Genomic DNA, 17412 nt, shown 5'->3' with positions numbered 1-17412 from the left:
AAAATAATTTTTTTTTTTTTCATTTATATAACAAAAACGTCCAGTGGTGATCAAATGCCACCAAAAGAAATCCAAATTTGTGTTGCATGACTGCGCAATTGGCAGTTAAAACATTAGCACAGTGCTCTTACCATGTTAATTGTCCCTTTCTATATTGTACAATACCTGGCTGATCCTGTCTTCCCCTGTTTAAACTCGCCATGTTTATTATGGCTTCTGATCCATGATAGCCTGGTCAGATTATGTGCCTCCGTCATTGCAAGACACAGTAGTGACCTACGGTAGAGCTGCACGATTCTGGCTAAAATGAGAATCACTATTTTTTCGCTTAGAAGATAGATCACGATTCTCGCGGCGTAACATCCTCTTTCACATTAAAACAAAAAAAAAAATTGGGCTAACTTTTTTTTTTTTTTTTTTTATATTGAAGTGTATTTTTTCCCAAAAAATTGCGTTTGAAAGACCGCTGGGCAAATACAGTCTGACATAAAATATTGCAGCGATTTACATTTTATACCCTAGGGTCTCTGCTAAAATATATATAATGTTTGGGGGTTCCAAGTAATTTTCTAGCAAATGTTGATTTTAACTTAAACAAGTGTCAGAAAAAGATTTAGACTTTAAGTGGTTAAACTTCCTGCATTTACACATTGTTTAAAAACTTGGCAGACTGCCTGGATTTTTTTCTTTACACACAGAAGTTTATCCCTTTGATCTAAGAAGGAAGAGTTAGTTACAGTGTTTCATGTGAAAAACTTGGCAGACTGTCCAGATGTTTTCTTTTGACAGCTGAGTGAGCACATAAGTCTCTCCATGAAAGAATCGGCAAACTCTACAATAGAGATCGTGAGGGGGGGTTGAATCGAGATCACGATTTTTTTAAAGATTAATTGTGCAGCTCTAACCTACAGTGGTTCAGAAGGAATAGAGCGCAATAGGATACTAGGTTGCTGCAGTGCCAGAAATGGATGCTGAAGATCAATTCAGCAATCTATTTAATGTAGCAGGCAGTGAGAAAAAATTATTTAGAATTAAATGACAGAATCACTTTAAAACTCACAATTGACTAATTGATTGCAGTGGTTTGATGTGGTTACACTAATAAGAGTTGTATTATATCTGTTTTTCTTGCTGGTTACTTGCATAACATTTATGACTTTTATATCGCTTATTAGCGTGTATTGCCTCATCTAATTTCTAAGTCAATCCAGAAAGTTTGTTTCCACCTGCTTGAGAAAAAGTCAGTTCAGTTTTACTACAAGGGGTCTGTCTGTCTAGCTCATGTATGTGTGAATGAATGTGTAGCAGTAGACACACGCTTGTGTGCTTTTTCTTACAGGTTTTATATTGTTTTATGTTAACCGGTTTAATAGTTTGCTTTAGCTTAAAGACATGTGTATCTAGTATATTTTAGCCTGCAACCATAGTTTAGTTTTTATTTGTTTTTTTGTCATATGAATTGTCTTCATGTCATTTATTAGTCACAGCTAATACTGTGGTACTTGGATGTTATGGGAAACCGGGATTGTGTATGTGTGTGTGTGTGTGTGTATGTATGTATGTATGTATGTATGTATATATATATATATATATATATATATATATATATATATATATATATATATATATATATATATATATATATATATATATATATATATATATATATATATTATTATTTTAGAGGTTGACCGATATGGGTTTTTCTCTAGCCGATGCCGATATATTAGGCCGATTTTTTTTTTTTTTTTTTTTTTTTGTCACACTGAGGCGATGCGCTGGCAGGATGTTAAAAAAAAGTCCTGAAAGCGGCATCTTTGGAGCAGTGTATACCGCTGCTCCACCACTCCTGCCCATTGAAATGAATGCGCACCGCTGCCGAAGCGCCTGCAAAGCGTTTCGGCAGCGGCGCATTTAACCCCTTCCTCGGCTGCTAGCTGGGTTATAAGCGCCCTGCTATAGCAGCCGAATAGCGCCGCTAAAATGATGGTAAAGCGCCGCTAAAACTAGCAGCGTTTTACCGTCAACGCATGCCTGCTCCAGTGTGAAAGCAACCTTAGATGATACAGAAAATTTTTTAAATTTAAACATTTATTAAACAAAACCTCCAATCAGTTCACTTGTATGTAGAATTTAGATTAAAAAAAAAAAAAAAACTATCTTAAATATTAAATACACAAAAACAGGTAATCAAAACTTTTGGATGAAAAAAAAATGGGCTAACTTTACTGCTTAGTTTTTTTTTTCAATTTATTAGTGTATTTTTTCAAAAAATATTGCATTTGAAAGACCGCTGCGCAAATACCGTGTGACATAAAATATTGCAACAACCGCTCTTTTATTCCCTAGGGTCTCTGTAAAAAAAATATATAATTTTTGGGGGTTCTAAGTGATTTTCTAGCAGAAAATACAGGATTTTTACTTGTAAGCAACAAATGTCAGAAAAGATTTAGTCTTTAAATGGTTAAACTGAGAACTTCTCCACACAGAGCTCAGTCCATTGATGAGTGTAAACATTGTATCCTTCAGGTTCTTTTTATCAGATTTGGCAGGCTGCCCAGAGGAGGAGAGAAGTCTCTTCACAGAAGTTTTCAGGCAACTTGTATTGACTTCTATTACAGAAGTCATTTGCAAGTCCGCTGATATCGGCCTTTTTTATCAGCACAATCGGCTGATGCCGATTAAGTAAAAAACACCAAATTGACCTCTTATATATACACCGATCAACATTTTAGCTGGGGCAGCAGGGACTGGCAGAATTTATATCAGTTTGTGGCCACCCCACCTCATAAAAGTCGATTAGTTTAACTTCTCTGAGACATGTCAGAGAATTTTGGAACGATCAGCCACTGATCAATGTATTCTGACAGTCACAGGTACAGCTGTCAGGGGGCAGTGTTCCTGAAGGGGGGATTCAGCTATCCACCTTGGTTGTGTGGATGGGGGAATATGTTTAATTAATTTTTTTTTTTTTTTTTTTGAGACCATAAAGAAAGGGAAATGTTGCCTTATAAGTTATATCTGTATGACTTAAAGCCTGGCTTTGGAACAACAGGGAAAAAAAACTTTGCAGGTGGCACCCTCACTGCACTACAAAGGTTAAATGTTTATTATGACTTGGGTTCCAGAAAAGGCTGGATTACTTACTTGAATCCACACTCCAGCAGGCTCCCGCACTCTCTTCCTCTCCCTAAAGCTCTGGACTTTGGGCCTTGGTCATCGAGTATAGGGCAGGGCGGTTAATCCTGCATTGTACATAGTAGAAGCAGGAGTGTGGTTGTAGCTAAGAGCAGCTTTAGAGGAGACTGGCATAGGTGGTGCACATACCTTCAGTGCGCTTCAGCAGGCTCCATAGAGGAGTCCCTTCTGAAACTTCTTAGACTTAAAGTGTTTGTTACTCCGGCATTTCATATTCTTGATATGTGCCTGCTGTACAATGTACTTGTATGAAAAAGTATCCTGTTCTCTTTCTTTATCGTACATCATAGGACACAGAGCCTTAAGTATTTACTTGGTGGGTTATAGCTACCTTCAGGTGTTGACACTGGCACACCCAATACAGGAAGTTGACTCCCCTATATAACCCCTCCTCCTTCCAGGAGTACCTCAGTTTTTTTGCCAGTGTCTAAAGGTGTTGGCACGAGTGAAGATGTGCTCTGCGGAGCTCCAGGAGGGATCCATGCAGGATTTAAAAAAGCTTCCACAACCGTATCTATCCCACCACTGTGGCTCCAGGATGGTACCCGGGCCTCGCATAGAAGAACAAGGTTTAGCCTGTAACGCTCCTCTTTGAGGGCTGGACCCTAGGAACCAGGACTCTTTTTGGTCTTGCTACATTACCTAAAGCTGTCCTGAGGGGTGCTATACATGGTCCAAAGGAGTGGAACCCCTATTAAAAGGGCCCCACTGTGATGGGTGAAGTTTGGATCTGTCTGTTAACAGCAGTATCCTGCAGCAAGGAAAAGGTAAGAGGAAAGCATAGGAACTGCAAAGTCCACCTATGACTTTTCTTTCAATTATATTGTAAAATGCCTTAAACTCCTCTAGAGGGAGTAATAGTGTATAGACCCTGTTTAAATCTGTGCTAATACAGTGTGTGTCTCAGCAGCTGGAAGGGGGGGGGGGGGTCTCCTCTCCCCCTAAATGGGGAAACTGAGTGGATAGGAAAACATGTTATGTTTAAACAAGCATAAATCTGAAAAGCTGATAAAAAGGCTGTGTAAGTCCCCTTTCCCCCGCCTCCCCTCTGAGGTGACTCTTGCTAAAGCACAGGAAAGGGTGTGGCGCATAGACAATCAGGCTCACACCTGAAAAAGCTTAAAGCTGATACTCTGGGAAACAGACAGTGTCTATCAGAGCAGCTGAAGCAAGGCTGCCACAGGACACAGAAGCGCTGGTGCACGTGAGGGGTTTACACAGGCATTTGCAGTACAGGAAATAACTTATTGTTTAGCATTAGATCATTCTATGCTACCACTGTTTTTCCTATTATTGTTCAAGTAAATAGAACAGTTCTTAGAGTACCTTTTGCTTTTTGTGCTTTGCTTACTACTAAGGCACCAAAACCACCCCCAGGCGCTGGTAACTTCAGACATGCCTCCACATTGTCATCCTCTCTGGAGATACCTGACATGGCAAGCCAGGGTGAGTCATTGGAAGCAATTGGTGGTGCAACGGCTTCTCACACTTCAGCCCCTGTATACGTGACTGAAGATGAATTTTTCTCTGCCCTGCAGGGCTTAGAAGGAAGATTAGGGGTTTTAATCGCATCCTCCATTAAAGGGGATAAGAAGCGGGCTAGATCCCTCTCTCCCACTCCAAACCCCTTACTAGGGGAACAGTGGGGACAGGATGAGGTATTGCCCTCAAACGATCGGGAAAAACAAACCGATTAATCCTCTGTGGAGGAAACAACGGTTGAAGTTTCAGCTTCACAATCTGTGGTACAAATCCTTATGGACATGGTTCGCTCCACTTTCATGCTACCCCTAACAGAGTCAGCTGAAAGTCTGGTTTCTTTTTTGGGTTCCTTGAAACCTTCACAACCAGTGCATGCATTTCCAGTCCACACATTACTAGAGAAGCTTATTTATACCGAATGGGATCATCTGGATAAGCATTTTCTCCCTCCAAAGAGATTCTCAGTTCTCGATCCTATGGAGGATCTGTCAGTCCTTTAAAAGTCCAGTTCACAGAGGCCCTTAACGGGCTCCCTGCACAAACAGGCCAGTGAGTTGGCCGATTTACCAAAAGCATTATGTTTTGCCATAGATGCTATAAAGGATTCTACGCACCAGGTGTCTCGCCTTGCATTTGTGCTAATACACATGCGTAGGACCCTTTGGCTAAAGGGTTGGTCTGCCGAAGCACCCTGCAAAAACCTACTGTCTAGTTTCCCATTTCATGGGGAGCGACTGTTTGGCTATGATGTGGATAAATACATCCAGACAATTTCCAGTGGAAAAAGTACTCTTTTGCCATTCAAAAGAAAGTATAAACGTCCTTCATTTAAACAGACTCTCTCTCCTGTGCCAAGCGCATCCGCCTCTAGGCAGTGGCAACGGCTTCCACCATCAGATTCCAGAGGAAAATCGCAGGGTCAGGCCCAGGCTCAAAGGAAGACCTGGAGCCGCAAGACTACAAAGCAGAATACTAAGACCTCTTCATGAAGAGGCGTCTCCACTCACCAAGGTGGGGGGAAAACTTCTGCATTTCGCAGAAGTCTGGCAGAGGGAAACTCAGGACAGATGGGCTCTCTCCACAGTGACTCTAGGATACAAACTAGAGTTTCGGGAATTTCCACCATCTCACCTTCTGAGATCAAACGTTCCCAAGGATCCAGGGAAAAGACAATCCCTGTTTCAAACATTAGACCGATTATTGACTCAAGGGGTAATCATACAGATCCTCACAGAAGAACAAGGTTTAGGTTTCTGTTCAAACCTTACGCTACCAAAACCGATTGGAGATGTCAGGCCCATTCTGGATCTAAAAAATCTAAATCTGTTCCTAAAAATTTGCTAATTTCGAATGGAGTTGATCAGGTCAGTGGTCTCCATCCTATAAAGCGGAGAACTTCTGGCGTCCTTCGACATCAGGGACGCATATCTGCATGTCCCTATATTTCCCGCTCACCAAAGGTTTCTGTGATTCGAAGTAGAACAACGGCACTTTCAGTTTGCGGCCTTACTCTTCAGGCTAGCCACAGCACCACGGGTATTCACAAAAATACTGGCCCCACCTCTAGCCAGGTTGAGGGCACAGGGCATAACGGTGTTGGCATACCTAGACGATCTATTGTTAATAGGCCAGTCAGTGACTCGCTTAAGGCAAAACGTATGCATTACAACCAGTTACCTGGAAAGTCTCGGTTGGATCCTCAACCTAGAGAAGTCTTCCTTAAAACCAGTAAGAAGGCTGGATTACTTAGTCCTGATCATAGATACAGCCCCGAAAAGGGTATTCTTGCCTCCAGCAAAGATCAGCTCCATACAAGAGCTGGTACAGATAGTCAGGTTAGAAGCAAATCCTTCAAAGTGCCTTTGCATGAGGTTGTTAGGAAAGATGGTAGCTTCATTCGAAGCAGTCCCCTATGCCCAGTTCCATTCAAGACTGTTGCAAAACAGAATCCTCTCTGCTTGGAACAAGATGATCCAAGCTTTGGACTTGCCAATGCAGCTGTCCCCAAGAGTGTCTCAAAGCCTCAGTTGGTTACGAAGCCAGAATTTGCTGAAGGGGAAATCCTTCAGACCAATAATCTGGAAAGTAGTAACAGATGCCAGCCTCTCAGGCTGGGGAGCGGTTCTAGAGACGACTGTCCAGGGACAGTGGTCAAAACTCGAAAGAGCCCTGCCCATCAACATCCTAGAGATTCGGGTAGTGTATCTAGCTCTGAAAACCTGGACCTCCAGATTAAAGAATTGTCCAGTCTGGATTCAATCCGACAATGCCACGGCTGTGGCCTATATCAATCACCAAGGGGGCACCAAGAGTCTCTCAGCTCAGAGAGAGGTGAACCATATCCTAACTTTGGCAGAAAGGAATGTCAACTTCGTGTCCAGAACAAGGGAACCACTCGCATATGGAACAGATGCGCTGGTAACTCCGTGGGATCAGTTCTCACTGATCTACGCTTTTCCCCCGATTCAGTTGCTGCCTCAACTTCTTTGCAGTATCAAGATAGAAAGAAAGCCGGTAATTCTGGTAGCACCAGCATGCCCCAGAAGGTCATGGTACGCAGAGATCGTAAAGATGGCAGTGGAGGGTCCTTGGCCTCTCCCACTAAGGCCAGACCTGCTATCGCAGGGGCCGATATTCCATCCTACTTTACGAATGCTAAATTTAACAGCTTGGCTATTGAAACCCACATTCTGAAGAAGTGTGGGCTTTCCAGGTCTGTTATCTCAACTTTAATCAATGCAAGCAACCAGTTTCCAGAGCTGTATATTATAGAGTTTGGAAAGCTTATGTTTCCTGGTGTGAATCCAAGGGTTGGCACCCTCGGAGATATATTATAGGCAGAATCCTTGCCTCTCTACAATTGGGCGTAGAGATGAAGTTGGCCCTAAGTACTATTAAGGGCCAAGTCTCAGTCTTAACGGTTTTATTTCAAAGACCACTTGCTACGCATTCTTTAGTCTGGGTTTTTATGCAAGGGGTGATGCGGATTAATCCGCCAATTAAATCGCCTTTAACCCCCTTGGGACTTGAATTTAGTTTTGTCAGTGTTACAAAAACCGCCATTTGAACCATTATAGCATGTTCCCTTAGTCATTTTGACTAGGAAGCTGATATTTTTGGTTGCTATATTCTCAGCAAGGAGGATTTTAGAGTTGTCTGCTCTTTCTTGTAAAGAGCCATATTTGATTATTCATGAGGACAGTGGTGTTACGCCCTCGTCCAGGCTTTTTGCCAAAAGTGGTTTCAGGCTTTCATCTGAATGAAGATATTGTCCTGCCATCGTTTTTCCCAAAACCATGTTCCAGGGAAGAAAAGTCACTACATTGTCTTGATGTAGTGAGAGCAGTGAAAATCTATTTAAAGAAAACTGCTCAGATTCGTAAGACTGGTGTCTTATTTATTCTGCCAGAGGGTCCTAAAAAAAAAAGACAGCCAGCGTCGAAATCCACTGTTGCTAAGTGGATTCGGCAAGTTATAATTCAAACTTATGATTTAAGGGGTAAGATTCCCCCTATTTAAGTTAAGGCACACTCTACCAGAGCGGTTAGTGCTTCTTGGGCAGTGCGTCACCAGGCCTCCTTTGCTCAGACCTGTAAGGCCGCAACTTGGTCTTCGGTTCATACATTCACAAAATTTTACCAAGTGGATGTAAGAAGGAATGAGGATATCGCCTTTGGGGCGCAGTGTGCTGCAGGCAGCATTATAAGTCCTCAAGGTCTGGGGGTGCCCTACAGGTTGTGTCTCCCTCTCCTCAAGTAGCATTGCTATGTGACGTCCCACTAAGTAAATACTTAAGGCTCTGTGTCCTATGATGTACCATAAAGAAAATAGAATTTTTAAAACCGCTTACCTGTAAAATCCTTTTCTTGGAGTACATCATAGGACACAGAGGTCTCACTCCTCTTTTATGTGGTGTAAGTATAATGCTTGGCTACAAAAACTGAGGTACTCCTGGAAGGAGGAGGGGTTATATAGGGAAGTCAACTTCCTGTATTGGGTGTGCCAGTGTCAACACCTGAAGTTAGCTATAACCCACTAAGTAAATACTTAAGACTCTGTGTCCTATGATGTACGCCAAGAAAAAGATTTTACAGGTAAGCTGTTTTAAAAATCCTATTTTTTTTTTTTTTTTTTTTTTTTTGCTTCCTTTGTGTGAAATCCCTGGTGGTCCTGCCAATCTCTCTAAAAACTGACCACACTAGGCAGGAGAGCTCACCATGGTCAGTTCAGACACTGTGCTGGTAGCTCGGGCTGCTCTCCTCCAATGAAAAGACTTGTCCTGACACCCCCCTGCACAGCCTTTCACTGGGAAGATCAGTGTACTGCAGCTTCTCCCCCTCCCCAGCTCTTAAGCAGCTGAGAACAGAGGGAATGAGATCCCTTATAAAAAAAGGGGTAAAATGTTTTTGTGGGGTTTTTTTTGTTTTTAATATCCATACACATGTTGTTTTTTTGCCTTTCATTACAATTTTTACAACTGAATGGGTTGTTTTACAAGGTTCACAATCACTTTAATTTGCACGTAGCCCTTGCTGTGTGTGGGAAATTATTGCTAGGCTTTTTTTTAAAAAAAATTTATGTGCCCAGATTTGGAATTCTAGTTATGCAGCACTGGGGGACCGATAAATGAGGCTCAGGCAATTAATTGCAATTGCAAAATAAAAATGTAGAATGGAAACTACAGACTACAAAGACTTATTTCCGATCCCATATAACTTTTATTACCAATGTATTTTTTTTTTTGCATTCTTTGAAAAAAAAAAAAAACTGTCTTTAAAGAAAAACTGAGGCTATTGAATCTGAAAATGCTTGCTTCTGATTTATGAACGGGCATCCAGATGAAGAAACTCAGGAGTCCTTATCTGCATTGTAAACCACTGGATCAGCAGGCTAGCCATTACATGTATTTTCAGAAGGAGAGGTCAACAGCGTAGCCATCACACTTCTAATCATATTGCTTTTCATTGTGGCTCATTGTAACATTCACTGTTAAATGTGATGATGCAGGAAAAAGAACTGGAGGCCAACAAGAAGGAGAAGGTAAAGGAAGCACAGCTGGAGGCAGAAGTAAAATTGCTTAGAAAAGAAAATGAAGCTCTTCGCAGACATATCGCTGTACTCCAGGCAGAGGTGTATGGAGCAAGGCTGGCTGCTAAGTACTTGGATAAAGAACTGGCTGGAAGGTGAGAGTGTTGCCCCCCCAGCATGGGTTGTGCTACAACTGTATGTTGCTACTTTTTGTTCACCGTACTCTAAATACTGAGAACCCCAAGCAGAAATGTGTGAGACCGCATCATCCTCATTTATAGAATTTATAGCTCGTGTAACGGAAGGTAACACCACTAGAAATAACACGTTGCACAGGAGCGCAGACCGCACAATGCAGGTTTACACACAGTTATGTGCCTCAGCTTTTGCCTATTAACCTTCTTAGGATCCCTAAGAATGCGTTCACAAGCTGTTCACGACAGGCGTTCGGTGTTTCAAATACCTCTGAACATCCAGCCTTAACGTATTTTTTTTTTGCTTTCCAAAAAATGCTTCTAAACTCAACTGCCTAGAAACAACTATAAATGACCCTGTGTACATGAACTGATAAAATAAGAGGAGAGTTCAGGGGCAGCTGAAAAAACTACCCCTAAACGTCCGTTTACCAGCAGCAGTGTACATGAAGCCTTAGACCAGGGGTAGGCAACCAGTAGCCCTCCAGCTGTTGTAGAACTATATTTCCCATGAGGCATTGCAAGGCTGGCAGTTACAATTGCTCCCAGAGGCATGATGGGACTTGTAGTTCTGCACCAGCTGGAGGGCCCCAGGTTGCCTACCCCTGCCTTAGACTAAACCTTTTTCTGACACTTGCTGCTTACAAGTTAAAATCGGTGTTGTTGTTATTATTATTATTATTATTATTATTATTAATATTATTATTATTTATTTATTTTACTAGAAAATTACTTATATTTATATATTAGCACATACCCTGTTTTTACAGTGTATGTCACACTGTATTTGCGCAGCGGTCTTTTAAACGCAATTTTTTTGGGAAAGAATACACTTAAATGAATAATAAAAAAAAAACATTAGTTAGCCCATTTTTTTTGTATAATGTGAAAGATGTTACGCAGTGAGAACCGTGAGAGAAGCATTATCTTTATTCTAAGCAAAAAAAAAAAAAAAAATTGATTTCTCATTTTTAGCCAGAATCGTGCAGCTCTAACCTTTACCCTCTTCCTACACTGATGATACGTTTTGTTGATCTGACAGATTAGGCCTCATGCACACGAGACGCTGTTAAACTTGCGTTCAGAGGCAGTTGGACACTTTTTTTCAACTGCCCCTGAACCCATTCAATGTTATCCTATGTGTTCACATACACAGTCTCGTTTTTGGCAGTTGCGTTTAACCTCGTTTTTCCAGAAGCAAAAAAATAGGTTCAGACGCAAAAGTTTTCCACGTTTCAGATGCCAAACACGGCTAAACGCCGGTACCGCGTTTAGCCGCGTTTGCGTTTATAAGTGTTTTTAAAGGACCATTTTTTCGACCCGAAATTTGGTGTGCAAACACAGTGGAACTAGCACTACAACATATCCACATTTGGGGTTCATAGCACCAAGTGGCCCCAAGATACGGGGCTCCAAAGTCGGGTCACAAAAGGTCATTCTCTGCTGCAGAAAAGTGCTTGACATTTTGCAACCCAACTTTGAGGCCCCATATCTCTGGGCCACTTTGTGCTAGGAACCCCAAATTTGGTGTGCTAACACAGTGGAACTAACTCTAACATATCAAATTTGGGGTTCCTAGCACCAAGTGGCCTTGAGATATGGGGCCCCAAAGTCGGGTCACAAAATGTCATTCTCTGCTGCGGAAGTGTTTGACATTTTGCGACCCGAATTTGGGGCCCCATATCTCGGGCCACTTGGTGCTAGGAACCCCAAATTTGATATGTTAGAGTTAGTTCCACTGTGTTAGCACACCAAATTTGGGGTTCCTAGCACCAAGTGGCCCCGAGATACGGGGCCCCAAAGTTGGGTCGCAAAATGTCATTCTCTGCTCTGCAGACGCTTCTAGACGCAAACGCGGCAAAACGGGCGTTTCTAAACGCCAGTTTCAGCTTTTAAAATAGTGTTCAGCAGAGTTTGCACTGGCGTCTCGTGTGCATGAGGCCTTAGATTTGTAGTAGAATCTGATTATATCAGTGCCTCTATAAAGTGGCAATTAAAGCTTGTACAGTTTGAAGGCTCTTTGCGATTCAAAAGGTTCAGTGTTTATTATTATTATTATTATTATTATTATAAAAAAAAATAAAAGTTTTATACTTGGCTCCTCTGTGGTTTTGCACTGAGCAGCTCTGAATCTCTTCTTCTTTGGTCGCCCGCCAGGACTCTTGGCTCCTTCTGTGTGCCCCCATAGTAAGCCGCTTGCTATGGAGGTACTTGTGTAGGCTTACTCCTGAACCAGGCTGTGTGTGTATGTGTCTGCTCCCTTCTCACAGGCTTTGATTGACCGTGGCCAATGGCTCCTGCTGCTGCCTCCATGTCCAGTGAGGAGAGCGAGAGAGAGCAGTGCTGGATCGAGATCAGGCTTAGGTAAGTATTTAGGAAGAGGTTGGGAGGAGGAACTAATTTTTTTTTTTTTTTTTTTCCATAATGCAGAGAATTAAACCAATTACAACCACTTTAAAAGTCCAACTGAAAATGTTATTTTCCTGCTGTAATTAAATTCTTTTTCCCTATGTACATCAAGGGTCCAGCAGATTCAGTTGCTTGGTCGCGATATGAAGGGTCCTGCACATGACAAGCTATGGAATCAGCTTGAGGCTGAAATTCACTTACACAGACATAAAACCGTTATCAGAGCCTGCCGAGGGCGAAATGATTTGAAGCGCCCTCTGCCAACTCCTCCAGGACATGTAAGTTTGCTATTTTATATAAAATAAAATATAGATATATCTATTGTAAATTATCCTTTTTGTTTTCAGAGGTTTACTAATGCTTTTAAAACTGCCTTGCTATACACACAACTGGGCACTAAACTAATCTTAAAGGATAAGTTCACCTTTAAAGACAAAAACAGAACATTCCATAGCTAAACTCACCAACCAGTCTGCCAACTGACCAAATTAACCTGTCCAACAGTCTGCGTTTTAAAAACAGGGGTTTAGTTAGCACACATTTGCAAATGCATGCATAAGCTGCAAGGCCTCTTCACAGCACCCTGTGTATGCTTGCAGTCCTAACGCAACTGAATTTATAAGCATCTTCACAATGGAAGCACATGCATTAAATGGATAGATGAGGATCAGGTGGGCCTGGAGGCAGCCCGATCCCCCTTAAAGGAACAGGAGCACACTGGACACCTTTAGGAGCATGTTGCATGTTTCACCTATATTTAGTGTGTAACATGTAACCTACTCCCATGCAACTGCCGCCAGCGCTCCCCGCTTTGTGTAATAGTGCTCCATCGTTGGTGTGAGTGGGAGGAATAGTGCTTCATAATTGGCGTGAGTGGGAGGAATAGTGCCCCATCGTTGGTGTGAGTGGGAGGAATAGTGCTCAATCATTGGTGTGAGTGGGTGGAATAGTGCTCCATTGTTGGTGTGAGTGGGAGGAATAGTGCTCCATCGTTGGTGTGAGTGGGAGGAATAGTGCCCCATCGTTGGTGTGGGTGGGAGGAATAGTGCTCCATCGTTGGTGTGAGTGGGAGGAATAGTGCCCATCGTTGGTGTGAGTGGGAGGAATAGTGCCCCATCGTTGGTGTGGGTGGGAGGAATAGTGCTCCATCGTTGGTGTGGGTGGGAGGAATAGTGCTCCATCGTTGGTGTGAGTGGGAGGAATAGTGCCCCATCGTTGGTGTGAGTGGGAGGAATAGTGCTCCATCGTTGGTGTGAGTGGGAGGAATAGTGCTCCATCGTTTGTGTGAGTGGGAGGAACAGTGTCCCATCGTTGGTGTGAGTGGGAGGAATAGTGCCCCATCGTTGGTGTGAGTGGGAGGAATAGTGCTCCATCGGTGTGAGTGGGAGGAATAGTGCCCCATTGTTGGTGTGAGTGGGAGGAATAGTGCTCCATCGTTGGTGTGAGTGGGAGGAACAGTGCCCCATCGTTGGTGTGAGTGGGAGGAATAGTGCCCCATCGTTGGTGTGAGTGGGAGGAATAGTGCCCCATCGTTGGTGTGAGTGGGAGGAATAGTGCCCCATCGTTGGTGTGAGTGGGAGGAATAGTGCCCCATCGTTGGTGTGAGTGGGAGGAATAGTGCTCCATCGGTGTGAGTGGGAGGAATAGTGCCCCATCGTTGGTGTGAGTGGGAGGAATAGTGCTCCATCGTTGGTGTGAGTGGGAGGAACAGTGCCCCATCGTTGGTGTGAGTGGGAGGAATAGTGCTCCATCGGTGTGAGTGGGAGGAATAGTGCCCCATTGTTGGTGTGAGTGGGAGGAATAGTGCTTCCATCGTTGGTGTGAGTGGGAGGAATAGTGCCCCATCGTTGGTGTGAGTGGGAGGAATAGTGCCCCATCGTTGGTGTGAGTGGGAGGAATAGTGCCCCATCGTTGGTGTGAGTGGGAGGAATAGTGCCCCATTGTTGGTGTGAGTGGGAGGAATAGTGCCCCATTGTTGGTGTGAGTGGGAGGAATAGTGCCCCATTGTTGGTGTGAGTGGGAGGAATAGTGCCCCATTGTTGGTGTGAGTGGGAGGAATAGTGCCCCATTGTTGGTGTGAGTGGGAGGAATAGTGCTCCATCGTTGGTGTGAGTGGGAGGAATAGTGCTCCATCGTTGGTGTGAGTGGGAGGAATAGTGCCCCATTGTTGGTGTGAGTGGGAGGAATAGTGCCCATCGTTGGTGTGAGTGGGAGGAATAGTGCCCCATCGTTGGTGTGGGTGGGAGGAATAGTGCTCCATCGTTGGTGTGGGTGGGAGGAATAGTGCTCCATCGTTGGTGTGAGTGGGAGGAATAGTGCCCCATCGTTGGTGTGAGTGGGAGGAATAGTGCTCCATCGTTGGTGTGAGTGGGAGGAATAGTGCTCCATCGTTTGTGTGAGTGGGAGGAACAGTGTCCCATCGTTGGTGTGAGTGGGAGGAACAGTGTCCCATCGTTGGTGTGAGTGGGAGGAATAGTGCTCCATCGGTGTGAGTGGGAGGAATAGTGCCCCATCGTTGGTGTGAGTGGGAGGAATAGTGCTCCATCGTTGGTGTGAGTGGGAGGAACAGTGCCCCATCGTTGGTGTGAGTGGGAGGAATAGTGCTCCATCGGTGTGAGTGGGAGGAATAGTGCCCCATTGTTGGTGTGAGTGGGAGGAATAGTGCTCCATCGTTGGTGTGAGTGGGAGGAATAGTGCCCCATCGTTGGTGTGAGTGGGAGGAATAGTGCCCCATCGTTGGTGTGAGTGGGAGGAATAGTGCTCCATCGGTGTGAGTGGGAGGAATAGTGCCCCATTGTTGGTGTGAGTGGGAGGAATAGTGCTCCATCGTTGGTGTGAGTGGGAGGAATAGTGCTCCATCGTTGGTGTGAGTGGGAGGAATAGTGCTCCATCGTTGGTGTGAGTGGGAGGAATAGTGCCCCATTGTTGGTGTGAGTGGGAGGAATAGTGCCCCATTGTTGGTGTGAGTGGGAGGAATAGTGCCCCATTGTTGGTGTGAGTGGGAGGAATAGTGCTCCATCGTTGGTGTGAGTGGGAGGAATAGTGCTCCATCGTTGGTGTGAGTGGGAGGAATAGTGCCCCATCGTTGGTGTGAGTGGAAGGAATAGTGCTCCATTGTTGGTGTGAGTGGGAGGAATAGTGCCCCATCGTTGGTGTGAGTGGGAGGAATAGTGCTCCATTGTTGGTGTCAGTGGGAGGAATAGTGCTCCATTGTTGGTGTCAGTGGGAGGAATAGTGCTCCATTGTTGGTGTCAGTGGGAGGAATAGTGCTCCATTGTTGGTGTGAGTGGGAGGAATAGTGCCCCATCGTTGGTGTGAGTGGGAGGAATAGTGCCCCATCGTTGGTGTGAGTGGGAGGAATAGTGCTCCATTGTTGGTGTCAGTGGGAGGAATAGTGCTCCATTGTTGGTGTGAGTGGGAGGAATAGTGCCCCATCGTTGGTGTGAGTGGGAGGAATAGTGCTCCATCGTTGGTGTGAGTGGGAGGAATAGTGCCCCATCGTTGGTGTGAGTGGGAGGAATAGTGCCCCATCGTTGGTGTGAGTGGGAGGAATAGTGCTCCATTGTTGGTGTCAGTGGGAGGAATAGTGCTCCATTGTTGGTGTGAGTGGGAGGAATAGTGCCCCATCGTTGGTGTGAGTGGGAGGAATAGTGCCCCATCGTTGGTGTGAGTGGGAGGAATAGTGCCCCATCGTTGGTGTGAGTGGGAGGAATAGTGCCCCATCGTTGGTGTGAGTGGGAGGAATAGTGCTCCATTGCTGGTGTCAGTGGGAGGAATAGTGCCCCATCGTTGGTGTGAGTGGGAGGAATAGTGCCCCATCGTTGGTGTGAGTGGGAGGAATAGTGCTCCATTGCTGGTGTCAGTGGGAGGAATAGTGCTCCATTGTTGGTGTCAGTGGGAGGAATAGTGCTCCATTGCTGGTGTCCGTGGCAGGAATAATGCTTCAAGGGCTGGATAAAGTCAAGCAAAGGGCTGCATTTGGAGACCATTGCTTTAGAAGGATGCAGCATGAAACATACAGAAGTGGTTCGGACCAAAATAGTCCTTCAAGCATTTACTTATTTACTGTATTGCAGAGCCACTATTTAATGATGAGTAATTTTCTCAGATGCACTTTAAAACTAGAGAAAGTAAACATTTGAATGCATTTTCCTGCTTGAATCTACTGTAAAATGTATAGTTGACATATTCATTTTTTTAATTCTCATCCTCATATTTTTGCTATGTTCAAAGATGGATGGGGTTTGTGCTAGGCTATTTCCAATGATCCATATCTTGACTCTAGGAGAGCTAATGCTTTTATTATAAAAGCTAACATTCAAAAGTAAAAACCACTTACTCCTGTAGTCAAAATAGTCTCAGACCAATGTTGTGTGCCTGCAGTATTGAAGTATTAGGGTAAAAGTTTGTTGGCAAGCAACTAGCCTTTTCAGAAGGTAAACAATTGCAGACTTTGTTTCTCTCATGGCAGATGTCTTGTGAAGTTAATTTGTGCCTTGCCCATAGTAGACAATGCAACAGCTTTACTTTAACTGCAAGCTCACCAACAGGTCATAATTACCTTTATTTCACACCCCTTGCCGTTGCATTTAGCCTTCTAGGGCAGACAAAAATACCAAGTAATTCTAGGCATGGGGAGCATGTGATTCGCTTTTTCCCCTCCTTCAAAGTGACCGTGATTGATGCTTGGCCTCTTAGATACCCAGTGCTGTCACGTTAGGGTGGAATTGGGAGTACTTACTGTGTAAATTCCAAATTTGCAACCTAAAGTAGCTCCCACAGGCCTCTGCTCTTAGTCTTGGTGGCTGAACGAAGAAGGTACGCATATGGAGGTCTGCAGTAAACCTGTTTCTTTGCCTTAAATGGACAAAGCACAGATTAATTTTAAAGGAGTTATAGAAGCAGAAGGTTTTTTATCCTAATACATTTTACGCATTAAGATAAAAAACCTTCTGTGTGCAGTGGCCCCCCTAATACTTACCTGAGGTTCCTCTCTGTCCAGCGATGTCCACGAGTGTCTCGGCCATCCGAGATACTCCCTCCTGATTGGCTGAGACACAGCACCGTTACTTTTGAGAGCTCATTCCAGGAACGTGTGCAA

General features: G+C 44.0%; 1 protein-coding gene across 4 annotated transcripts in view; it reads left to right on the top strand.

The window, feature by feature from the left end:
• GOPC (golgi associated PDZ and coiled-coil motif containing) overlaps positions 1-17412 on the top strand; it is a 67139-nt gene that overhangs the window by 36564 nt on the left and 13163 nt on the right. For all 4 annotated transcript variants that reach the window (XM_073627148.1, XM_073627149.1, XM_073627152.1 and 1 more), the window contains 2 exons: positions 9688-9863; positions 12424-12589. In XM_073627148.1, the coding sequence (XP_073483249.1) occupies positions 9688-9863; positions 12424-12589 (342 nt within the window). The remainder of the gene's footprint in view (positions 1-9687; positions 9864-12423; positions 12590-17412) is intronic.

The sequence above is a fragment of the Aquarana catesbeiana genome, linkage group LG04, assembly GCF_042186555.1.
Source record: "Aquarana catesbeiana isolate 2022-GZ linkage group LG04, ASM4218655v1, whole genome shotgun sequence".
NCBI lineage: Eukaryota > Metazoa > Chordata > Amphibia > Anura > Ranidae > Aquarana > Aquarana catesbeiana.
This window is presented reverse-complemented; position numbering and strand designations above follow the sequence as displayed.